This window comes from Pollicipes pollicipes, unplaced genomic scaffold (assembly GCF_011947565.3).
Source record: "Pollicipes pollicipes isolate AB1234 unplaced genomic scaffold, Ppol_2.1 Scaffold_4881;HRSCAF=5763_pilon_pilon_pilon, whole genome shotgun sequence".
Taxonomy (NCBI): domain Eukaryota; kingdom Metazoa; phylum Arthropoda; class Thecostraca; order Pollicipedomorpha; family Pollicipedidae; genus Pollicipes; species Pollicipes pollicipes.
Window position 1 is genome coordinate 16,931,070 of NW_023596576.1, and position 24,952 is coordinate 16,956,021.

Sequence of the window (24,952 nt, forward strand, 5' to 3'; positions counted from 1 at the left end):
ACAGTCTATTTATTTATTTATTACACGTCATAAGCTCACTCCACTCAGAATGTGGATATTACAGAACCCGTGCGATGGAAATAAAACACTGTAGGTCAGGGAGGCTCGCGCAAACACGTACACACACAGGCAAACATACGCAAAACACACTCTCACATTCGCTAGTCATTTGAAGTAGGCGTCGCTATCTGTTATTGATCCGCTGCTGTATGATATAACTACGCGACTCGCGTTTGAATTGTGGAAGGCTCAGGTCGTGAATTTTCTGCGGTAGTGCATTGTAGGCGGTCACGGTGGAGTAAACAAAACGCCGCCCTCCCGATTCGGATCTGATCACCGGCACATGTAACACATCATCCTGCCTCGCTGTACGATGGTGAACATGGTGTCTATGGATAAGGTGATCAGATAGCGACTCCGGCTGGGATCTTTGCAGGATACGTTTTCGAAAAGTCAGTGTGTGATACAAGAGCATGTTGTCAGCAGACATCCACTCGAGATCTCGTAAAACATCGCTCACATGATCATATTTCCGACGCCCAGAGATGACTAGTGCTGCGAAGTTCAGCAGCTTCTGCAGTCGTGATGTTTGAGTAGCATTACATGTTTCGTACACACAGATGCAGTAACGGGTGGGTGAGATGACTAGACCCTGGACGAGAGTAATGAGTGTGGCCTGAGGCAGACTGTGCCGGCTGTGGCTGAGGCCGATAAGAGCGCCGGTGCATCGCTGCACGACGTCATCATTGTGCGCAGTGAACGTCATGCACTAGTCAAAGACAACACCCAGGTTTCGAGCGGAAGTAGAGCTGGCTACAGTGGCGCCCATAAATTTGCTGCTAGCCGGTGGCAGGTTCCGAAGATTTTGACGCGTGCCGAGGACTATGAGCTGTGTTTTTGTGCGTTAATTTGCATTCCGTTTTTGCCAAACCATTTGGACAGGTGTGAAAGATGTTGCTCCGTGGATGTGATCAGCGTACCAATGTCACCGGGCCTCCCACTCACTAAAACCTGCGTGTCGTCTGCGTACTGCACAATGCATGCGTCATGAGCATACAGCGGCACATGATTGGCATAAATGCTGTACAGCTGCAGGCCGAGCGCTGAGCCCTGGTAGGTTCCGATCGGGTTGTGCAAAGCCACGGACAGAGAGGAAGCGCCAGGGGGTTCTGGACGAGAACCTGGTGAACGTGGTTTTGGAGGTAGTTCGCGAACCAACGTACATCAACATTGTACGGCTGGAGCTTTCTAAGTCTAAGGAGTCCATCATGTGGGATATCATCAAAGCATTTGGATGAGTCCAGTAGGCATATCAAGGTGATTTCCCTTTTATCCACGGCCTCAAAAACTTTGCGGTTACCGTGAAAAGCTCCGTGTCAATGGAGTGATGTGATCTAAAACCATGTTGACTATACGAGAACAGGTGATGAGAGGTAAAATATTCAAACAGCTGCTCGTAAACTACACGTTTGGTAACCTTAGCGATAGTCGGTAAAATTGAGATAGGCCTTTAATTAGAAACACCAGTAGATTTTGGCGTCTTTTGGATAAGATGTACTATTGTCAGCTCCCACGAATCGGGAACTACCTGGGCTGTCAGGCTGGAATTGACAATCTGGGCGATCACGGGACAAATAGCGTCTATGCACAGTTTGAAAGACCGGATACACCACTCGTCTGCACCGCACGATGTAGTGTTGTGCATGCGGGCTATGACGCGTCGCAGTTGCTCCGGTGTAACGGGCGATACCTGGAACCGGCCGGTGGCCACACGCGGCAGGCGTACCGCCAGCTCCGGCCCCGAGGAGTCCACCTGGCGGGCGGTCGCTGTACCAATGCTGGCGAAGTACCAGTTAATGTCATCCGCGTCCGCATTAGGTGTGGACCTGGTCGGCTGCTTAGATAAGACGACAAGCTGCACACTGCGCCACATCGGGCCCGGTTCACCCTCCCGTACACACGTGTCAATCTCCCCCCGTGTGTCACGACGCACTGCCGACCTGACTTGCCGGTTTTGGCCCTTATACGTCTCGCGGTGATAATCACGGAGTGCAGCACGCCGCCGGGCCATCAGGTCTTTAGTAGCTTCCGTGCCAGGTGGTGCTGTAGGATTGCGCACTTTTAAACGTCTCGTCGGTGCTAAAGCATCAACGATAGGACGAGTCACTGCAAGGAAATAGTCGCACTGGTCTCCTGGATCGACACTGCCGTACACTGGACCCCAGTCCACATTTTGGAGACGTCGATTCGCCTCAGTCAAGTCCATTTCACGCCAGCATCTCGCCGTTAGCGCGCACTGCGCAGGTCGGTGGTCCGCTAGCGGCACTAGAGCACGTGACCAGTCATGGAGACTATAGTCACAGTGCAGCGTGCCGGCGCGCTCAACGCCACCGTTTGTACATATACAATCGATGGTGGAGTTAGATGACCGGAACGTGGGCCCGCTGATATGCTGCTGCAGAGAGTATGCTGTGAGGAACTCTCTGAACCTGCTGGCCGCGGTGCTCTCGTTGCTGCTGCAGGTGTTGATGTTGATGTCACCAGATATGATGACGGGTCCACTGTGACAGGCGAGTATGTTCTGGTGTTGCTGCTCCAGCTCACCGAGGTCCGCAGTGACTCGGGCCTGCGTCTGTCTCGGGGGCCGGCACAGTGAGCACACCATAACTTTTTGAGACACAGCGCGGATCTGGACCCACAATGACTCCAGTTTGGGGCCTGCTGTGACCTGATCAGGTCCGTTCACCACAGTCGCCTCCAGTGACTCTCTCACTAGTACAGCCACGCCACCAAACCCTTTGTTATCAGGTCTGTATCTCATCTCTCAGCCCGTGCCCCCAGTCGGGCGGGGTACTTCCGAGATTAATATTGTCAGGAACGGCAGGATCAATCTTCTTACCAAAATTTTTCGATCGATTAAGACATACATTTGACAAAGACAAGAAACCACCAGAAAGCCTGCTTCATCGGATCTCCAAAGCCACGCTAGATAAATCCACGAACTTTTTGGAAACTCTGAAATGGTCACGCGGAAAAAAAACATGCAGCCATCCCATGATGTCGCGGATGTCCCACACCCCGGTGACGGCACCACTCAGCGTGCTGTGTCAGCAGCCACCCCATGGTGTCACGGACGTCGCACATCCCGGTGACGGCACCACTCAGCGTGCTGTGGCAGCAGCCACCCCGTGGTGTCACGGACGTCGCACATCCCGGTGACGGCACCACTCAGCGTGCTGTGGCAGCAGCCATCCCGTGGTGTCACGGACGTCGCACATCCCGGTGACGGCACCACTCAGCGTGCTGTGGCAGCAGCCACCCCATGGTGTCACGGACGTCGCACATCCCGGTGACGGCACATCTCAGCGTGCTGTGGCAAGGCCAGCGATCGACCTACGTTAAGAATAACTAATCGAGGTAAGATGCTAACGTACCCATTCATAGCTTTTATTTCGAGTCATTGTTCCAGTGGTGTCACAATCGACAGTTCGACGTGTGCTCCACATATACGTGGCAGACGTACTTTCTAACAATCACTTAACGCATCCCACTTAAAAGATTGCGGCAAAACCAGCGCGTGCCGGGCTCCTGGTCTCCGTCACGTCAGCGCTCGCGACTGGAAGCGGCTCTGAAACACCTGCCGGCAGCCTGGCTCGGTTCTCAGCGTCGTACACCAGCCACTGAATCATCAAAGGCTTAAGGGGCCGAGCGCCGCCTGCGCGCTCCGTACTCAGCCCCGGCCGGCAGGCAGCTGGTTTGCACCTCGTGCCGCCAGGCCTCGTTCATACGGACGCTCTGCCAGATGCGCACGCGCTCCTCGAACAGCCGCTCCCCGACTGAGGGTTCCGCATTGAGCCGCATGTGGCGCTGGCTCTGTTCGGTGAAGACAGGCCAGTCGGGCGTCGGCAGGACGGTTGAGCTGGGCCGACCGGTGCGAGCGAAGCTCGTCCACAGGCTCACCATGAAGCGGATCATGGTGTAGGTCGGCGAGTCGGCCGGGTACGCTGCCTGCTTTGCGTTGCTGAACAGGTACACCAAGTCATCACCGTGCGAGGGACCCATGTACGGTGCATCAATTCCAAGCAGCTCGGCAGCGGAGAGGCGACCAGGTCCTCTGTAATCCAGCACGTATTTGTAGACCGGCGCGTGGAGTGACGCGAGGCGCACCTCCTCCGACATGGGAGCAACAAACAGTCGGTCTCCCACAGCTCGAAGGAACGGCAGAGGGTTGGTATGGCTGAGTGTGGCATTGCCGACGTAGAAGTCAATCACTTTGGCGATCTCCACGTTTGAGTCCGATCCACAGTCCAGCGGAATGGCCCCGAACTCGCTAATCAAGCCAGTTAGGATGCCCCATGTAATGGGATTTCCTGAAAACACACCTTCCGCCACTGATTTGTTTCGGAGAAAAAACGGAGCAAACAGTGCTCCTTCCTCTTCCGCAATGCCGTTCATCCATGGAACCAGGTTGAATTCCCCATTATTGATGAGATAACGCGGATCCTTTGGCAGCAGCGGCGATTCCGATTCGTTGTCCACCCGTGGATGAAAAAGCATTTCTTGCAGGCCTAATTTCTTTTTAGCCTCCATGAGATCCTCGGAGGGGGCATTCCTTATGCACTTGACCATGATGGAAACATCGTCGACAGAGCAACTGAGCTGCTCTGCAAACTTCTGGGTGAAATCCTTCGCCTTTCCACCTGCCGCAAAGTTTGCGAATGCCGTACCTGACTGGCTGATGGCGTGGTGGAACAGGCCTTTCGCCAGGGGGCTCAGCACCAAAAGCGAGACACTGGCCCCTCCCGCTGACTCGCCGAAAACGGTCACCGTAGCGGGGTCTCCGCCGAATCTGGCGATATTATCCCGGACCCACTGCAGCAGCATCACCTGGTCCAGCAGACCGTAGTTGCCGGGAGCGTTCTTATCGTGTGCCGTGAAGAATCCGAACGGTCCCAGTCGGTAGTTGAAGGTCACCAGCACCACAGCCTCGTCCATGAAGTAGTTCGGTCCGTATACCTCCTCGTCTCCGCTGCCCATCGTGAAGCCACCGCCGTGGATGAAGACCATGACTGGCAAACCTCCAACGGCTCTCTCCAGCGCCGGTAGCTGCGGCGTGTACACGTTGGCGAACAAGCAGTCCTCGTCGCCCTCCAGACTGTTGTTCTTAAAGGCGTTGTACTGCAGACACGTGCGGCCGTGCTTGAGGCCGTCCAGCACGTCCGCCCAGCCCGGGTGGCGTTGCGGCGGTTGAAAGCGGAGTGGCCCGAGCGGCGCGCGCGCGTACGGGATGCCCTTGAAGCCGAAGAAGAGGCCGCCGGCGGCGCTGCGCCGCGCCACGCCCCTGACGATGCCCTCTCGCGTGGCGACCAGCGGGCGGGACTGCACGTCGGGGTAGCCGGCCGCTGCGGTCAGCAGCAGCGTCAGACTCAGCAGCACCGCCGGCGCGCTCCGTAGCAGGACGGCCATCGTCGCTGTGCGGGGGACGACAAGTGCCGAGCGGGGGAGAGCGACGGGTGTGCTCACTCTCAGCGGGTCCGTGGCACTGACAAGGGCCGGCCGAAGTCTCGGATTAACTCCGTGGGCGGATTAACTACAAAGAAGGCAAGAGACATGCAAGCTCTGGACTGAGGTCCGCCATGAGCCGCAGGGGCGTACAAATGGCACGACCTCATCTGTGCATGTTGGTGGCTCAGTTGCAAGATGGATGGAACATGCGCTCGCGATACTATATTTGTTCTCATCGGAGGAGCTCGGTGTTAATGTAGGACATTTCGGAGCGTGCGCTGCAGTCCACCTCCCAACGTTGGTTTCCGGGCGCCATGCTTCATCCGCCTCTCCTTGCATTCGCCGCCGCCAACATGGCAAGGACTTTTTCTGGACATGTGCCAGTCTTGCAGATGTACGCGTCTAGCACTGCCAAAGACTTACGAGAGAGTGGAAAACCACAATCAGAGAGAAGCACGATCACCTTCAATTACGAGACAAGCCGAAGTCTCAAGGAGATAACCGTATGCACCTACAGTTGCAGTGGCATCACACACATGTATCTACCTTGGCACCTTAGTTAGGTGCAGTATGTTTAGAACATCGCGTGCTTTACGGTTGTCATTTTTGAGCACGCGATCCTATTAATTTCGTCATCAGCTAGTGTTGATTGTTGAAAGGCAGCTTGCAGATCAGCTTGCGGGCCACTGCTCGATTATTTGTGCTTAATGTTAATGGATGAACATCCAAAATGGCAGCACTTTAACGAAGATGAATTATGCTTCCACGTCGAATGAAATGGAACGTTGTTTACCTGTGGCTGGGAGGCAAGTTCGCGTGATGCAAAATGTGCTTCGAACACTCATCTGTTTGGCCGCTTATTTTGCCGGTAATGCTTGAATTGCCTCTGAGCCGTGGCTCAGAAACGGGGTTTTAATATTTTAATCGTTTTCCATTGCCTGATGTGTTGTGAGCACGCCCAGCCTTCACAGAGGCACAGCATGCCGCCCCTGCCGTGTCGCGCCGCGGCCTCGGCCGCGCGGTGTAATGCGACATATCGCCGCGGGCGCTTACCACCGTCGCGAGGCGGACCGTACGGGACGCATGATAGGTGCGTGTGTGTAAGCTGACTTATAAGTGGTAGCTCACCTGAACTAAATGTTATGTCGTGCCTGCCTGGTATAGCAGGGGCAGTACGCCACTGGACTCGGTCCATTACAGATCGCCGCGTCGTTAGCCGTCTCTTTCTGACCGAGCTGAGTCGTACCGCTGGACGAAGACATCACACGATGTATGCAGCTAAATCTGTCCAAAAGGTTGAAATAGCTTAATCGTAACGCTTGCCGTCTAATCATCGCGTCTAATCTAAAGTGTGCATTTCACAGTTTTACTATGTGCTATGCAAGGGTTGTAAGCTGGAGCTGATGATACCCTGAAATTTGTGATAACAAGCTTACGATGAGTGACTTCAGTATCCTATGTTTTTTTAAGATCTAAATCCTAATTTTCAAGATTTCAATCCCCGTTTTCAGAATTCGGGCTTTGCAAGGTCCGAAGATGTTTGAATCTTTTCAAAACATGCCCATCAGATAAATACCGTCTCCAGTGTGACATCCGGGGCTTCGTATGAACACCGGCGCAGCTGGCTCATATCGCACTCGCGCTCGTCTCCAGTGTGACTTCCGAGGCGTCAAGTGAACACCGGTGCAGCTGGCTCATATCGCACTCGCGCTCGTCTCCCAGTGTGACATCCGTGGCGTCGTGTGAACACCGGTGCAGCTCGCTCATATTGCACTCGCGCTCGTCTCGTTCGAGGTGCATCTCATTGCTGTGATTAGAAGCCATAAGTTTGAGCAGTAAGAATAGGGTAAAAAAATACATGCGTGCCATTACGGAAGTACCTGGCTCCTTAACAAACTGACTCGCCCTTTTTCATAACGCCGACCGAAAGTATGGGGGACTTATTCGACAATTCCCTTGCGATTTCAAAACAAAGCTTTCAAACTAAGTTTTATGACCTGAGTTTTTACTAACTGCCTCATAAACAATTTGTATTCCAGGCTGGTTCTAGCGCTCGGCGAAAAAGCTAGTAATATGATCTCAACAAGATCACGCTACTAAAACGCCGTTGGAGATAGCGTATATGTTGCCAGGTATATATTAATTCACTGCGATATTCCAGGGAAAGAGAACTGATTCCTAAATATCCCACTATTTTTCCACTGTGCATGCCCATATTTATGAACCCATGTCACGTGGCATCATGAAACATACACACACACACACACACACACACACACACACACACACACACACACACAACACACACACACACACACACACACACACACACACACACACACACACACACACACACACACACAACACACACACACACAACACACAACACACACACACACACACACACACACAACACACACCACAACACACACACACACACACACACACACACACACACACACACACACACACACACACACACACACATACACACACACACAAACACAAACACACACACAGACACACACGCACACACACACACACACACACACACACACACACACACACACACACACACACACACACACACACACACACACACACACACACACACACACACACACACACACAAACACGCACTTGTGTTGCTTCTTTAATTATGAGCGTATGGTTAGGTAGTTTTGTGTGTTCTGAGCATATATGTGTTATGTAGGCCTCCGTTAATGTAACCATATCGGCCCACCGCGAGCGTTCGGTGGATTCGTCGTTTGCCTCCCGTCCTCTCGCCACATGTGGATCGCCGTGCAGTGTTCCTGAAACTGTCGGCACTCGGAAACCAAACATGCCAGAAAATCGTTTTTGGGTGTCAAAACAAGTATAACGAGATATCCATGGACTACGAAAAATTGAGGCGTTATTGCAAGATACACTGGAGAGAAATCCTCGGAAAACCTTACTGGGTAGCATCTACCCCCTCACTGTATGAGACAAGGATTAAGGAAAAAGGACGCATACCCACCAAAGCGCATAGATAAGTATCCCTGAACCGTCTAATCGCCAAAACGCCTAGAACCAAACCACCCCCACCAAGCTTAACGCTCCGAAGTCAATGAAAAATTGGTAAGAACTAAAACTCCAACGGAAAATAATAACTATTGTTGTAGTTATTCAGTTAGCGAAAAAGATAAGTCAATCAACGTATCAACCGCTTAATGGGTTCATGTTCACCTCTGCTTTCACGCATCAGTTCTCAAGTCCCGTCTGGTTGTTCTTGCTACCTGGCATTACACTGAGCTGAGCTTTCAGCCTTTTCCCATGGCGACAAATTTAACCCATTTAGATCAAGGCCATACACTTAAGCAAAGCACTTCTGTCACGCCAGAAATCAGAGACTCCCGTGCATTATGCAGAGATACATATCGCTGGCCTGAAATATGGTTGTTCAGTTTTCCTCGGTAGAACGCACGTCACATAATCTATTAGCATGCACACATGCAGATACACACACGAATACACACGCTTAAATCATAAACAGTAATCATGCATATTTTACTACAACGGAGATGCGCTATTTACGTAAAATTTCACGCTAAGATATTGAAAATCCACCCGTCGGAAAAATGGAAGGGAAATGATGCTCATTAGAAGTACACTGAGAGACTTAAGACGCATTTTCCGGACATAGAATTGGGATAGCGTAAGAGCGCCTTCAAAATTGTTTTAAAGGGTGTCTTTAATAGCGTTACCCAGTTTTTAGTTCTCAATGCGTCGCGCACAAGTCTCCTTGAAGCGCCGTCGCATTGGAAAATGTTAATACCTCAACTACTAGTTTTGTGCATACAGTGTAAAAGTGCTAACCACGGGCCTAAGCAAGCTTTTCAATGTAATTTTGTTGTGTAGCAGGATAGGCTGAAATGTCAAATTTGGGTTAATGGGCAGGGCATGCTTTCGGAGGCGCAAGCGGCAGCTACAGTTTGTATTGTGACGGTAAATATTTTAATTGATTCATGTTACCAAAAACATCTGACAGGCAAAAGTACAGTCTACTTATTTATTTAATACGCCTCATAAGCTCACTCCGCTCAGAATGTGGTTATTTTAGAGCCCGTGCGATGGAAATAAAACACTGTAGGTCAGGGAGGCTCGCGCAAACGCGTACACACGCAGGCATACATACGCAAAACACACTCTCTCACATTCGCTAGTCGTTTGAAGTAGGCGTCGCTATCTGTTATTGATCCCCTGCTGCATGATATAACCACGCAACTCGCGTTTGAATTGTGGAAGGCTCAGGTCGCGATTGCTCTGCGGTAGTGCGTTGTAGGCGGTCACGGTGGTGAGAACAAAACGCCGCCTTCCCCATTCGGATCTGATCACCGGCACATGTAACACATCATCCTGCCTCTTTGTGAGATGGTGAACATGGCGTCTATGGATAAGGTGATTAGATAGTGACTCCGGCTGGGACCTTTCCAGGATGCGTTTCAGAAGTGTCAGTGTATGATACAAGAACATGTTGTCAGCAGACATCCACTCGGGATCTCGTAATACATCACTCACATGATCATATTTCCGACGCCCAGAGATGACTAGTGCTGCGAAGTTTAGCAGCTGTAATGAGTGTGGGCTGAGGCAAACTGTGCCGGGTGTGGCTTAGGCCGATAAGAACGCCAGTGCGTCGCCGCACGACGTCATCAGTGTGCGCAGTGAACGCCATCCGCTAGTAAAATGCAACACCCAGGTTTCGAACTGAAGTACAGCTGTCTACAGTGGCGCCCATAAATTTGCGGCCAGCCGGTGGCAGGTTCCGAAGACTTTGACGCGTGCCGAGGACTATGGACTGTGCTTTTTTGTGTGTGTTAATTTTCATTTCGTTATTGCCAAACCATTTGGACAGGTGTGAAAGATGTTGCTCCATGGATGTGATCAGCGTACCAATGTCACCGGGCCTCCCACTCACTAAAACCTGCGTGTCGTCCGCGCTCTGCACAATACATGCGTCGTGAACATACAGGGGCATATCATTAGGATAAATGCTGTACAGCAGCAGGCCGAGCGCTGAGCCCTGGTAGGTTCCGATCGGGTTGCGCAAAGCCACGGACAGAGAGGAAGCGCCACCTGGGTTCTGGACGAGGACCTGCTGAAAGTGGTTTTGGAGGTAGCTCGCAAACCAACGTACATCAACATTGTGCAGCGGGAGTTTCTAGTGAGTCCATCATGTGGGATAGCATCAAAGCATTTGGATGAGTCCAGTGGGCATAACAAGGTGATTTCCCTTTGATCCAGGGCCTCATAAACTTTGTCGGTTACGGTGAGAAGCGCTGTGTCAGTGGAGTGATATGATCTATAACCATGTTGACTAGACGAGAACAGGTGGTGAGAGGTATAATATGCAAACAGGTGTTCGTAAACTTCACGTTCGTTTACCTTTGCGATAGTCGGTAAAATTGAGATAGTGTAAGTAGAAACATCAGTAGATTTTGACGTCTTTTGGATGGGATGTACTATTGTCAGCTTCCACGAGTCGGGAGCTACATGTGCTGTCAGGCTGGAATTTACAATATGGGCGATCACGGGACAAATAACGTATATACACAGTTTGAAAAACCGGATACACAATCCGTCTGCACCGCACGATGTACTGTTATGCATGCGGGCTATGACGCGTCGCAGTTGCTTTCCAGACGCGTTCCAGGTATCGCTCGTGTAACGGGCGATACCTGGAACCGGCCGTTGGCCACGCGCGGCAGGCGTGCCGCCAGCTCCGGCCCCAAGGAGTCCACCTGGCGGGCGGTCGAGTTACAAATTACCGGTTACCTACCGGTTACACCGTTAGCACCGGTTAATGTCGTCCGCGTCCGCATCAGGTTTGGACCTGGTCGGCTGCTTAGATGAGACGACAGGCTGCACACTGCGCCACATCGAGCTCGGTCCACCCTCTCGTACACGCCTGTCAATCTCCTCTCGTGCGTCACGACGCACTGCCGACCTGACTTGCCGGTTTTGGTCCTTATACGTCTCGCGGTCATAATCACGGAGTGCAGCACGCCGCCGGGTCATCAGGTCTTTAGTAGCTTCCGTGCCAGGTGGTGCTGTACGATTGCGCACTTTTAAACGTCTCGTCGGTGCTAAAGCATCAACGATAGGACGAGTCACTGCAAGGAAATAGTCGCACTGGTCTCCTGGATCGACACTGCCGTACACTGGACCCCAGTCCACACTTTGGAGACGTCGATTCGCCTCCGTCAAGTCAAGTTTGCGCCAGCATCTACCGTCAGTGCGCACTGCGCAGGTCGGTAGTCCGGCAGCGGCAACAGAGCACGTGACCAGTCATGGGGACTATAGTCACAGTGCGGCGTGCCGGCGCGCTCAACACCACCGTTTGCACAAATACAATCGATGGTGGAGTTAGATGACCAGAACGTGTGCCCGCTGATATGCTGCTGCAGAGAGTATGCTGTGAGGAACTCTCTGAACCTGCTGGCCGCGGTGCTCTCGTTGCTGCTGCAGGTGTTGATGTTGATGTCACCAGATATGATGACGGGTCCACTGTGACAGGTGAGGATGTTCTGGAGTTGCTGCTCCAGCTCACCGAGGTCCGCAGTGACTCGGGCCTGCGTCCGTGTCGGGGGCCGGTACAGTGAGCACACCATCACTTTTCGAGAGCCAGCGTGGATCTGGACCCACAGCGACTCCAGTTCGGAGCCTGCTGTGACCTGATCAGGTCCGTTCACCACAGTCGCCTCCAGTGACTCTCTCACTAGTGCAGCCACGCCATCAAACCCTTTGTTATCAGGTCTGTCTCTCATCTTTCAGCCCGTGCCCCCAGTCGGGCGGGGTACTTCTGAGATTAATATTGTCAGGAACGGCAGGATCAATCTTCTTACCAAAATTTTTTGATCGATAAAGGCATACATTTGACAGAAACAAGAAACCACCAGAAAGCCTGCTTCATCGGATCTCCAAAGCCACGCTAGGTAAATCCACGAACTTTTTGGAAATTCTGAAATGGTCACGCGGAAAAAAGCATGCAGTCATCCCATGATGTCACGGACGTCCCACACCCTGGTGACAGCGCACCTCAGCGTGCTGTGGCAGCAGCCACCCCATGGTGTCACGGACGTCGCACATCCCAGTGACGGCACCTCTCAGCGTACTGTGGCAGCAGCCACCCCATGGTGTCACGTACGTCGCACATCCCAGTGACGGTGCACCTCAGCGTGCTGTGGCAGGGCCAGCGATCGATCTACATTATAAATGACTAATCGGGGTAAGATTCTAACGTACCCATTCATAGCTTTTATTCCGAATCATTGTTCCAATGGTGCCACAATCGACAGTTTGACGTGTGCTCCACATATATGTGGCAGACGTACTTTCTAAGCAATCACTTAACGCCTCCCACTTAAAAGATCGCGGCAAAACCAGCGCGTGCCGGGCTCCTGATCTCCGTCACGTCAGCGCTGCGACTGGAAGAGGCTCTGAAACACCTGCCGGTAGCCCGGCTCGGCTCTCAGCGTCGTACACCAGCCACTGAATCATCAAAGGCTCAAGGGGCCGAGCGACGCCTGCGCGCTCCGTACTCAGCCCCGTCTGGCGGACAGCTGGTCTGCACCTCGTGCCGCCAGGCCTCGTTCATGCGGATGCTCTGCCAGAAGCGCACGCGCTCCTCGAACAGCCGCTCCTCGACTGAGGGCTCCGCATTGAGCCGCATGTGGCGCTGGCTGTGCTCGGTGAAGACAGGCCAGTCGGGCGTCGGCAGGACGGTTGAGCTGGGCCGACCGGTGCGAGCGAAGCTCGTCCACAGGCTCACCATGAAGCGGATCATGGTGTACGTCGGCGAGTCGGCCGGGTACGCTGCCTGCTTTGCGTTGCTGAACAGGTACACCAAGTCATCGCCGTGCGAGGGATCCATGATCGATGCATCAATTCCAAACAGCTCGGCGGGGGAGAGGCGACCAGGTCCTCTGTAATCCAGCACGTATTTGTAGACCGGCGCGTGGAGTGACGCGAGGCGCACCTCCTCCGACATGGGAACAACAAATACTCGGTCTCCTATAGCTCGAACGAACGGCAGAGTGTTAGTATGGCTGAGTGTGTCATTGCCGACGTAGAAGTCAATCACTTTGGCGATCTCCACGTTTGAGTCCGATCCACAGTCCAGTGGAATGGCCCCGGACTCGCTAATCAAGCCAGTTAGGATGCCCCATGTGATGGGATTTCCTGAAGACACACCTTCCGCCACTGATTTGTTTTGGAGAAAAAAACGAGCATACAGTGCTCCTTCCTCTTCCGCAATGCCATTCATCCATGGAACCAGGTTGAATTCCCCATTCTTGATGAGATAACGCGGATCATTTGGCAGCAGCGGCGATTCCGATTCGTGGTCCACCCGCGGATGAAAAAAAAATTCTTGCAGGCCTATTTTCTTTTTAGCCTCCATGAGATCCTCGGAGGGGGCATTCCTTATGCACTCGACCATGATGGAAACATCGTCGGCAGAGCAATTGAGCTGTTCTGCAAACTTCTGAGTGAAATCCTTCTCCTTTCCACCTGCCGCAAAGTCTGCCAATGCCGTACCTGACTGGCTGATGGCGTGGTGGAACAGGCCTTTCGCCAGGGGGCTCAGCACCAAGAGCGAGACACTGGCCCCTCCCGCTGACTCGCCGAAAACGGTCACCGCAGCAGGGTCTCCGCCGAATCTGGCGATATTGTCCCGGACCCACTGCAGCAGCATCACCTGGTCCAGCAGACCGTAGTTGCCGGGAGCGCTCTTATCGTGTGCCGTGAAGAATCCGAACGGTCCCAGTCGGTAGTTGAAGGTCACCAGCACCACAGCCTCGTCCATGAAGTAGTTCGGTCCGTATATCTCCTCGTCTCCGCTGCCCATCATGAAGCCCCCGCCGTGGATGAAGACCATGACTGGCAAACCTCCAACGGCTCTCTCCAGCGCCGGCAGCTGCGGCGTGTACACATTGGCGAACAAGCAGTCTTCTTCGCCCTCCAGACTGTAGTTCTTCAGCGAATTGTACTGCAGACACGTGCGGCCGTGCTTGAGGCCGTCCAGCACGTCCGCCCAGCCCGGGTGGCGTTGCGGTGGTTGAAAGCGGAGTGGCCCGAGCGGCGCGCGCGCGTACGGGATCCCCTTGAAGCCGAAGAAGAGGCCGCCGGCGGCGCTGCGCCGCGCCACGCCCCTGACGATGCCCTCTCGCGTGGCGACCAGCGGGCGGGACTGCACGTCGGGGTAGCCGGCCGCTGCGGTCAGCAGCAGCGTCAGACTCAGAAGCACCGCCGGCGCGCTCCGGAGCAGGACGGCCATCGTCGCTGTGCGAGTGACGACAGTGCCGAGCGGGAGAGGGACGTGTGTGCTCGCTCTCAGCGGGTCAGTGGCACTGACAAGGGCCGGCCGAAGTCTCGGATTAACTCCGTGGGCGGATTAACTACAAAGAAGGCAATAGACATGCAAGCTCTGGACTGAGGTCCGCCATGAGCCGCAGGGGCGTACAAATGGCACGACCTCATCTGTACATGTTGGTGGCTCAGTTGCAAGATGGATGGAACATGCGCTCGCGATATTATATTTGTTCTCATGGGAGGAGCTCGGTGTTAATGTAGGACATTTCGGAGCGTGCGCTGCAGCCCACCTCCCAACGTTGGTTTCCGGGCGCCATGCCTCATCCGCCTCTCCTTGCATTCGCCGCCGCCAACATGGCAAGGGACTTTTTCTGGACATGTGCCAGTCTTGCAGATTTACGCGTCTAGCACTGCCAAAGGCTTACGAGAGAGTGGAAAACCACATTCAGAGAGAAGCACGATCACCTTCAATTACGAGACAAGCCGAAGTCTCAAGGAGATAACCGTATGCACCTACAGTTGCAGTGGCATCACACACAGTTCACAGTTTTTAGCCTTTTCCCGTGGCGACAGATTTAACCCATTTAGATCAGGATCATACACTTAAGCAAAGCATTTCTGTCACGCAAGGAATTAGAGACTCCCATGTATAATGCGGAGATACAAATTTCTAGTCTGAAGCATGGTTGTTCAGTTATTCCTTGGTAGAACGCACGTCCCATGGTCTATTATTATGCACACACGCAGATGCACACACGAATACACGCACATAAACCATAGCAAGTAATCATGCGTATTTTACTACGACACAGGTGCATAAGTTATATCAAATTTCATGCTTAGATTTTGAGAATCCATCCGCAAGAAATATGGAAGGCAAATGATGTTCATTAGAAGTACTCTGAAAGACTTAATACGCATTTTTCGGACATAGAGTTGACATAGCGTAAGAGCGCCTTCAAAATTGTTTAAAGGGTGTCTTTAATAGCGTGACCCAGTTTTTGTTCTCAATGCGTCGCGCATAAGTCTGCTTGAAGCGCCGTCGCATTGGAAAATGTTAATACCTCAACAATTAGTTTTGTGCATGCAGTGTAAAAGTGCTAACCACGGGCCTAAGCAAGCTTTTCGATATAATTTTGTTGTGTAGCAGGGAAGGCTGAAATGTCAAATTTGGGTTAATGGGCAGGGCATGCTATCGGAGGCTCAAGCGGCAGCTACAGTTTGTATTGTGACGGCAAAGTTTTTAATTGATTCATGTTACCAAAATAACTGACAGCCAAAGTACAGTCCATTCATTTATTTATGTATTACACGTCATAAGCTCACTCCACTGAGACTGTGGCTGTTACAGAGCCCGTGGCATGGAAATAAAACACTGTAGGTCAGGGAGGCTCGAGCAAACACGTACACACACAGGCACACATACGCAGAACGCACTCCCTGACATTCGCTAAAGTCAGTTGAAGTAGGCGTCGCTATCCGTTATTGATCCGCCGCTGCAGGATATAACTATGCAACTCGCGTTTGAATTGTGGAAGGCTCAGGTCGCGAATATTTGGTGGTAGTGCGCTGTGGGCGGTCACGGTGGTGAGAACAAAACGCCGCCTTCCCCATTCGGATCTGATCACCGTCCATGTAACATATCACCCTGCCTCGTTGTGCGATGGCGAACATGGCGTCTATGGATAAGGTGATCAGATAGCGACTCCGGCTGGGATCTTTGCAGGATACGTTTTAGAATTGTCAGTGTATGATATAAGAACATGTTGTCAGCAGACATCCACTCGAGATCTCGTAAAACATCACTCACATGATCATATTTCCGACGCCCAGAGATACCTCGTGCTGGAAACTTCATCAACTTCTGGTCCTTATGCGTCTCGCGGTCATAATCAGGGAGTGCGGCACGCCGCCGGGCCATCAGGTCTTTAGTAGCTTCCGTGGAGGTGGTGCTGTAGGATTGCGCACTTTTGAACGACTCAGCGGTGCTAAAGCATCAACGATAGGACGAGTCATTGTAAGGAAATAGTCGCACTGGTCTCCTGGATCGACACTGCCGTACACTGGACCCCAGTCCACACTTTGGAGACGTCGATTCGCCTCCGTCAAGCCCAGTTTGCGCAAGCATCTACCGTCAGTGCGCACTGTGCAGGTCGGTAGTCCGGTAGCGGCAACAGAGCACGTGACCAGTCATGGGGACTATAGTGACAGTACGGCGTGCCGGCGCGCTCAACACCACCGTTTGCACAAATACAATCGATGGTGGAGTTAGATGACAAGAACGTGTGCCCGCTGATATGCTGCTGCAGAGAGTATGCTGTAAGGAGATCTGAACTTGCTGGCCGCGGTGTTCTCGTTGCTGCTGCAGATGTTGATGTTGATGTCACCGGATATGATGACGGGTCCACTGTGACAGGTGAGGATGTTCTGGAGTTGCTGCTCCAGCTCACCGAGGTCCGCAGTGACTCGGGCCTGCGTCCGTGTCGGGGGCCGGTACAGTGAGCACACCATCACTTTTCGAGAGCCAGCGTGGATCTGGACCCACAGCGACTCCAGTTCGGAGCCTGCTGTGACCTGATCAGGTCCGTTCACCACAGTCGCCTCCAGTGACTCTCTCACTAGTACAGCCACGCCACCAAACCCTTTGTTATCAGGTCTGTCTCTCATCTCTCAGCCCGTGCCCCCAGTCGGGCGGGGTACTTCTGAGATTAATGTTGTCAGGAACGGCAGGATCAATCTTCTTACCAAAATTTTTTGATCGATAAAGGCATACATTTGACAGAAACAAGAAACCACCAGAAAGCCTGCTTCATCGGATCTCCAAAGCCACGCTAGGTAAATCCACGAACTTTTTGGAAATTCTGAAATGGTCACGCGGAAAAAAGCATGCAGTCATCCCATGATGTCACGGACGTCCCACACCCCGGTGACGGCGCACCTCAGCGTGCTGTGGCAGCAGCCACCCCATGGTGTCACGGACGTCCCACACCCCGGTGACGGCACCCCTCAGCGTGCTGTGGGAGCAGCCATCCCGTGGTGTCACGGACATCCCACATCCCGGTGACGGCGAACCCTAGCGTGCTGTGGCAGCAGCCATCCCATGGTGTCACGGACGTCGCACATCCCAGCGACGGCACCCATCAGCGTGCTGTGGCAGGGCCAGCGATTGATCTGCATTATAAATAACTAATCGGAGTAAGATGCTTATGTACCCATTCATAGCTTTCATTCCGAGTCATTGTTCCAATGGTGCAACAATCGACAGTTCGACGTGTGCTCCACATATACGTGGCAGACGTACTTTCTAACAATCACTTCACGCCTCCCACTTAAAAGATCGCGGCGAAACCAGCGCGCGCCGGGCTCCTGGTCTCCGTCACGTCAGCGCTCGCGACTGGAAGCGGCTCTGAAACACCTGCCGGAAGCCCGGTTCGGCTCTCAGCGTCGTACACCAGCCACTGAATCATCAAAGGCTCAAGGGGCCGAGCGCCGCCTGCGCGCTCCGTACTCAGCCCCGTTCGGCAGGCAGCTGGTCTGCACCTCGTGCCGCCAGGCCTCGTTTATGCGGACGCTCTGCCAGAAGCGCACGCGCTCATCGAACAGCCGCTCCCCGACTGAGGGCTCCGCATTGAGTCGCATGTGGCGCTGGCTGTGCTCGGTGAAGACAGGCCAGTCGGGCGTCGGCAGGACGGTTGAGCTGGGCCGACCGGTGCGAGCGAAGCTCGTCCACAGGCTCACCATGAAGCGGATCATGGTGTACGTCGGCGAGTCGGCCGGGTACGCTGCCTGCTTTGCGTTGCTGAACAGGTACACCAAGTCATCGCCGTGCGAGGGATCAATGATAGGTGCATCAATTCCAAACAGCTCGGCGGGGGAGAGGCGACCAGGTCCTCTGTAATCCAGCACGTATTTGTAGACCGGCGCGTGGAGTGACGCGAGGCGCACCTCCTCCGACATGGGAACAACAAATACTCGGTCTCCTATAGCTCGAACGAACGGCAGAGTGTTAGTATGGCTGAGTGTGTCATTGCCGACGTAGAAGTCAATCACTTTGGCGATCTCCACGTTTGAGTCCGATCCACAGTCCAGTGGAATGGCCCCGGACTCGCTAATCAAGCCAGTTAGGATGCCCCATGTGATGGGATTTCCTGAAGACACACCTTCCGCCACTGATTTGTTTTGGAGAAAAAAACGAGCATACAGTGCTCCTTCCTCTTCCGCAATGCCATTCATCCATGGAACCAGGTTGAATTCCCCATTCTTGATGAGATATCGCGGATCTTTTGGCAGAAACGGCGATTCCGATTCGTGGTCCACCCGCGGATGAAAAAGCGCCTCCTGCAGCCTTACTTTCTTTCTGGCCTCCATGAGATCCTCGGAGGGGGCGTTCCTTACGCACTCAATTATGATGGAGACATCGTCGGCAGAGCAATTTAGCTGCTCTGCAAACTTCTGAGCCAAATTCTTCGCCTTTCCACCTGCCGCAAAGTTTGCCAATGCCGTACCTGACTGGCTGATGGCGTGGTGAAACAGACCTTTCGCCAGGGGGCTCAGCACCAAAAGCGAGACACTGGCCCCTCCCGCTGACGTGCCGAAAACGGTCACCGTAGCAGGGTCTCCGCCAAATCTGGCGATATTATCCCGGACCCCCTGCAGCAGCATCACCTGGTCTAGCAAACCGTAGTTGCCGGGAGCGTTCTTATCGCGTGTCGTGAAGAATCCGAACGATCCAAGTCGGTAGTTGAAGGTCACCAGCACCACAGCCTCGTCCATGAAGTAGTTCGGTCCGTATATCTCCTCGTCTCCGCTGCCCATCGTGAAGCCACCGGCGTGTATGAAAACCATGACTGGCAAACCTCCAACGGCTCTCTCCAGCGCCGGCAGCTGCGGCGTGTACACGTTGGCGAACAAACAGTCCTCGTCGCCCTCCAGACTGTTGCTCTTAAAGGCGTTGTACTGCAGACACGTGCGGCCGTGCTTGAGGCCGTCCAGCACGTCCGCCCAGCCCGGGTGGCGTTGCGGCGGCTGAAAGCGGAGTGGCCCGAGCGGCGCGCGCGCGTACGGGATCCCCTTGAAGCCGAAGAAGAGGCCGCCGGCGGCGCTGCGCCGCGCCACGCCCCTGACGATGCCCTCTCGCGTGGCGACCAGCGGGCGGGACTGCACGTCGGGGTAGCCGGCCGCTGCGGTCAGCAGCAGCGTCAGACTCAGCAGCACCGCCGGCGCGCGCCGGAGCTGGTCGGCCATCTTCGCTGTGCGAGGGACAACATTGCCGAGCGGGAGAGCGACGGGTGTGCTCACTCCCAGCGGGTCCGTGGCACTGACAAGGGCCGGCCGAAGTCTCGGATTAACTCCGTGGGCGGAGTAACTACAAATAAGGCAATAGATATGCAAGCTCTGGACTGAGGTCTGCCATGAGCCGCAGGGGCGTGCAAATTGCGCGACCTCATCTGTGTATGTTGGCGGCTCAGTTGCAAGATGGATGGAATATGCGCTCGCGATGTTATCTCATGGGAGGAGATCGGTGTTAATGTAGGACACTTCGGAGCGTGCGCTGCAGTCCACCACCCAATGTTGGTGTCCGTGCGCCATGCTTCATCCGCCTCTGCTTGCATTCGCCGCCGCCAACATGACTATGGACTTTTTCTGGACATGTGCCAGTTTTGCAGATGTACGCGTCTAGCACTGCCAAGACAAAGCCTTTGTCTAGCACAGCTTAGACAAAGGCTTACGAGAGAGTGAAAAGCCACAATCAGAGAGAAGCACGATCACCTTCAACTATGAGATAATCCGAAGTCTTAAGGAGATAACCGTATGCACTTACAGTTGCAGTGGCATCACACACATGTATCTGCCTTGACACCTTAATTAGGTGCAGTATGTTTGAACATCACATGCTTTACGGTCGTCATTTCTGAGCACGCGATCCTATTAATTTCATCAGCTACAGCAAGCGAGCAAGAGCATCACTTATACTTTGACAACAGTCTTAGCGTTGCAACTTATGCTTACAAGGCTTTTTCCAGATTTGTATGGGTTTTCAGCTGAAAGAGCAATCTTAAGATTATGTGGTGCGCTTCACAGTGCCGACTTTTTCAGTATGGTCAGATGGTGATATAATATGTTTCTAGCTTAGACAACCCAGATATCAAGGTGTAAAAAATTGTCATAGCTATATCGATTCAAGTATAAATGAATACTTAGCTTGCCTGACAGACAAAATCGTTTCCTCCGTTCAAGAGCTCATGTTCATGATTTGTGTCATCCCTTTTATGCGAGCCATTGGAGTTTGAGTTATGCAGACTAGGATGATACGGTATCAAAAGGAAATGCGATTCTCACCAGCAACGCCACTAATGTTAATGATGTTCAAAAGTGGAAAAAATCCAACGGACACATTTTATGTACTGAAAGGTGCACTGAGTGGTCTTCTAGCTCCTTAACTGTTTGTTGGATATTTGGGATAGCATGGACCGGTATCGTGATTTTAAGAAAAGTTAACAAGCTTTAAAAACTGTTTCAAAGCTACCTATTCTAGGTCATGTGCTTGTTTTGAATGTTGTTCGGCAACCAGCAGGCTTATGAACCAAGACTAGTAAGTGGATCGGGATTGTTATACGATGTCATTTTTACATAACACCTAAATCTATGACGTGATTCTTTGACTTCCCTAAGTGGGCTGCTGTAAAGCATTCATGTGATGTACTGAAGTTCACTATGTTTTGCAGTTTCAGTACATGTAAGGTATGTTATCATTATGCAAACGCAGTTGTTCGCACAATAACTTAGAGCTTCTGTATCTCATGTAAATGTATTTTGCTGTTACGTTTGTGGTCGCGATTGGACTGAAATGCTTCATCTTACATGTTATTTGTCATTATATTTTGTATTGCATTCCTCGCCTCTTTTACATGTGATGTCTTTAGCGTACATGTTGCTGCGCTGGCATTTTAACATCAGTGAAAGTTTTGCCTGGGTTGTGTGCCCGGTGTCAACGTTCGCTCAGTTCCCAGTCAACTGTTCGTAAAAATTTGTGTTCGTCTTCTTGTGCTACTAATTTATATGTCCTACGACCCGTGGTGACACCCGTAGTTTTTAGGACTTGTACACGTGCCGTTTGCCCGCGCCCGCAATTTCCCCAGCTTGTAAACCCAACCTTCCCAGCTGGTGTGAGTACTCGCCGGTCTGCGCAGCCCAGATGACCTTTAGCAATGACCCATGGTGTTGAAAGGCGGCTTGCAGATCAGCTTGCGGGCCACTGCTCGATTATTTGTGCTTAATGTTAATGGGTGAACATTCAAAATGGCAGTGCTTTAACGAAGATAAATTATGCTTCCACGTCGAATGAAATGGAACGTTGTTTACCTCTGGCTGGGAGGCGAGTTCGCGTGATGCAAATTGTGATTCGAACACTCATCTGTTTGGCCGCTTATTTTGCCGGTAATGCTTGAATTCCCTCTGAGCCGTGGCTCAGAACAGGAGTTTTAATATTTTAATCGTTTTCCATTGCCCGATGTGTTGTGAGCACGCCCAGCCTTCACAAAGGCACAGCATGCCGCCCCTGCCGTGTCGCGCCGCGGCCTCGGCCGCGCGGTGGAATGCGACATATCGCCGCGGGCGCTGACCACCGTCCGGTGGCGGACCGTACGGGACGCATAATAGGTGCGTGTGTGTAAGCTGACTCATAAGTGGTAGCTCACCTGAACTAAATGTTATGTCGTGCCTGCCTGGTATAGCAGGGGCAGTACGCCACTGGACTCAGTCCATTACAGATCGCCGCGTCACTACACGTCTCTTTCTAACCGAGCTGAGCCGTACCGCTGGACGAAGACATCACACGATGTATGCGACTACATCTCTCCAAAAGGTTAAAATAGCTTAATTGTAACGCTTGCCGTCGCGTCTAATCTCATCGTGTGCATTTCACAGTTCTACTTTGTGCTATGCAAGGGTTGTAATCTAGAGCTGAGAATACTCTGAAATTTGTGATTACAAGCTTACGATGGGCGGGCTTCAGTATCCATCCTATGTTTTTTTAAGATCCGAATCCTAATTTTCAAGATCTCAATCCCCGTTTTCAGGATTCGGGGCTTTGCAAGACACGAAAATGTTTGAATCTTTTCGAAACATGCCGATCGGATAAATATCATCTCCAGTGTGACATCCGTGGCGTCGTGTGAACACCGATGCAGCTGGCTCATATTCGCACTCGCGCTCGTCTCCCAGTGTGACATCTGGGGTGTCGTGTGAACACCGGTGCAGCTGGCTCATATTCGCACTCGCGCTCGTCTCCCAGTGTGACATCCGGGGCGTCGTGTGAACACCGGCGCAGCTGGCTCATATCGCACTCGCGCTCGTCTCCCAGTGAGACATCCGTGGCGTCGTGTGAACACCGGTGCAGCTGGCTCATATCGCACTCGCGCTCGTCTCGTTCGGGGTACATCTCATTGCTGTGATCAGAAGCCATAAGTTTGAGCAGTAAGAATAGACGAAAAAATGCGTTCCATTGCGGAAGTACTTGGCTCCTTAACAAACTGACTCGCCCTATTTCATAACGCCGACCGAAAGTATGGGGGTGGGGGGACTTACGCGACCATTCCATTGTTAATTCAAAACAAAGTTTTCAAACTAAGTTCTATGTCCTGAGTTTTACTAACTGCCTTACAAACAAGTTGTACTCCAGCCTGTTTCTAGCTTTTCGCGAAAAAAGCTAGTAGTATGGTCTTAACGAGATCACGCTACAAAAACGCCATTGGAGATAGCATATACGTTGCCAAGTATATGTTAATTCACCACGATATTCCAGGGAAAGAGCACTTGTTCCTAAATATCCCTCCATTTTCCGTTTTGCATGGCAATATTTATGAACCCATGTCACGTGGCTATCATGAATCACACACATGCACACACACACACACACACACACACACACACACACACACACACACACACACACACACACACACACACACACACACACACACACACACACACACACACACACACACACACACACACACACACACACACACACACACACACACACACACACACACACACACACACACACACACACACACACACACGCGCGTGTTGCTTCTTTAATTGTGAGCGTATGGTTAAGTAGTTTTGTGTGTTCTGGGCATACTGTGTGATGTAGGCCTCCGTTGATGTAACAATGTCCAGTGTCCTAGAATTGCCGACTTTGGGTGTAAAGCAACACCCTATGAAAAGGAATTTTTCACTCTTTTTCCCATATTTTATGTGAATTTTTCACTCCTGCCTGACATCGTCTAATCGCACATGCCAAACCCCTATGGAACGTTTTGAGGTTTTCAGACGTGATCCAAATTAGAGCTCACTTGAAACCATCAAGCATAAACGAGGCTCCGCAGAACCTGGACACCGATGGCTATGTCCTACCTCACCTACATATGAATCATGTCTGTGTATCCACAGAGCAAGGGCGCCAGGTACCTCCAAGCCCAAGAACCCGAGCGACCCCAGCCGCTTGCATACATTAAGTTTGGTTTGTTCACAAAATGCATCACAATCTGCAGCTGTGCGCCAAAGGCAAGGTTTCCACCCATCCCCTATTTTTTGGTCTCATCACCACACCACGAAAGCAGAGGCTGGTGCAAATATCAGCAAGGCTTAGTAGAGAATTTTACTCCACGTACTTCTTTTTTCCCGACAAAACTTGACTACTAAATTGCATCACTCCCGAAATGCAGGAGAGAAAAGTTCAAGAAATGTCTTTTAATCTAAACTTACAAAATTAATATCACCATTTGAGCACTTACATTAACAGATTTTAAGTCAAGTCAGCCGATTACAATATCTTGCGATAAAAGTACCAGTCTTTATATTCATTTAGCTACTTTTGTTTTTCTTGGTATCATACCAGTGTGATGCCACTTTGTTCTTCCTTCCTTTTCGATTGCCTTTAGAGGTACCATCTTCTGCTTAAAATGTTGTTAAATTTCTCCGCAAGAAGCTCCAATTGCAAGCTTGTACGTATTTCATACATCAATTGGATTAATTCGCCAGCCGCCCAAACATGTTTGATATACGCCCAAGCCTGAACAATTCACAG

General features: G+C 52.0%; 3 protein-coding genes across 3 annotated transcripts; all 3 read right to left on the reverse strand.

The window, feature by feature from the left end:
- Positions 1-3,439: 3,439 nt before the first annotated feature.
- On the reverse strand, positions 3,440-5,466 carry LOC119100049 (venom carboxylesterase-6-like). Its single transcript, XM_037223164.1, has one exon. It carries the CDS (start codon positions 5,464-5,466, stop codon positions 3,697-3,699), a length of 1,770 nt encoding a protein of 589 aa, XP_037079059.1. The 3' UTR covers positions 3,440-3,696.
- Positions 5,467-13,054: 7,588 nt separating this feature from the next.
- LOC119100050 (venom carboxylesterase-6-like) lies at positions 13,055-17,053 on the reverse strand. Its single transcript, XM_037223165.1, has 2 exons — positions 17,005-17,053; positions 13,055-14,760 (listed from the first exon to the last, which is right to left on the reverse strand). The coding sequence occupies exons 1-2, from the start codon at positions 17,051-17,053 to the stop codon at positions 13,055-13,057; spliced, it is 1,755 nt and encodes a 584-aa protein (XP_037079060.1).
- A 1,280-nt stretch (positions 17,054-18,333) lies between these two features.
- Positions 18,334-20,103, reverse strand: LOC119100051 (cocaine esterase). Its single transcript, XM_037223166.1, has 2 exons — positions 19,365-20,103; positions 18,334-18,845 (listed from the first exon to the last, which is right to left on the reverse strand). Exons 1-2 carry the CDS (start codon positions 20,101-20,103, stop codon positions 18,334-18,336), a joined length of 1,251 nt encoding a protein of 416 aa, XP_037079061.1.
- Between the last annotated feature and the right edge of the window lie 4,849 nt (positions 20,104-24,952).

Bases quoted from the DNA above. Each gene is read 5' to 3' on its own strand.
- LOC119100050 (XM_037223165.1), bottom strand. From the start codon at position 17,053: ATGACTGGTCACGTGCTCTGTTGCCGCTACCGGACTACCGACCTGCAC. The intron at 14,761-17,004 runs GTGCGCACTGAC...TGCTGACCGCAG, and splicing joins CCGGACTACCGACCTGCACA to CGGCCGGCTACCCCGACGTG.
- LOC119100049 (XM_037223164.1), bottom strand. From the start codon at position 5,466: ATGGCCGTCCTGCTACGGAGCGCGCCGGCGGTGCTGCTGAGTCTGACG.
- LOC119100051 (XM_037223166.1), bottom strand. From the start codon at position 20,103: ATGGCCGACCAGCTCCGGCGCGCGCCGGCGGTGCTGCTGAGTCTGACG. The intron at 18,846-19,364 runs GTACGGCATTGG...CGTTCGTTCGAG, and splicing joins CCACGCCATCAGCCAGTCAG to CTATAGGAGACCGAGTATTT.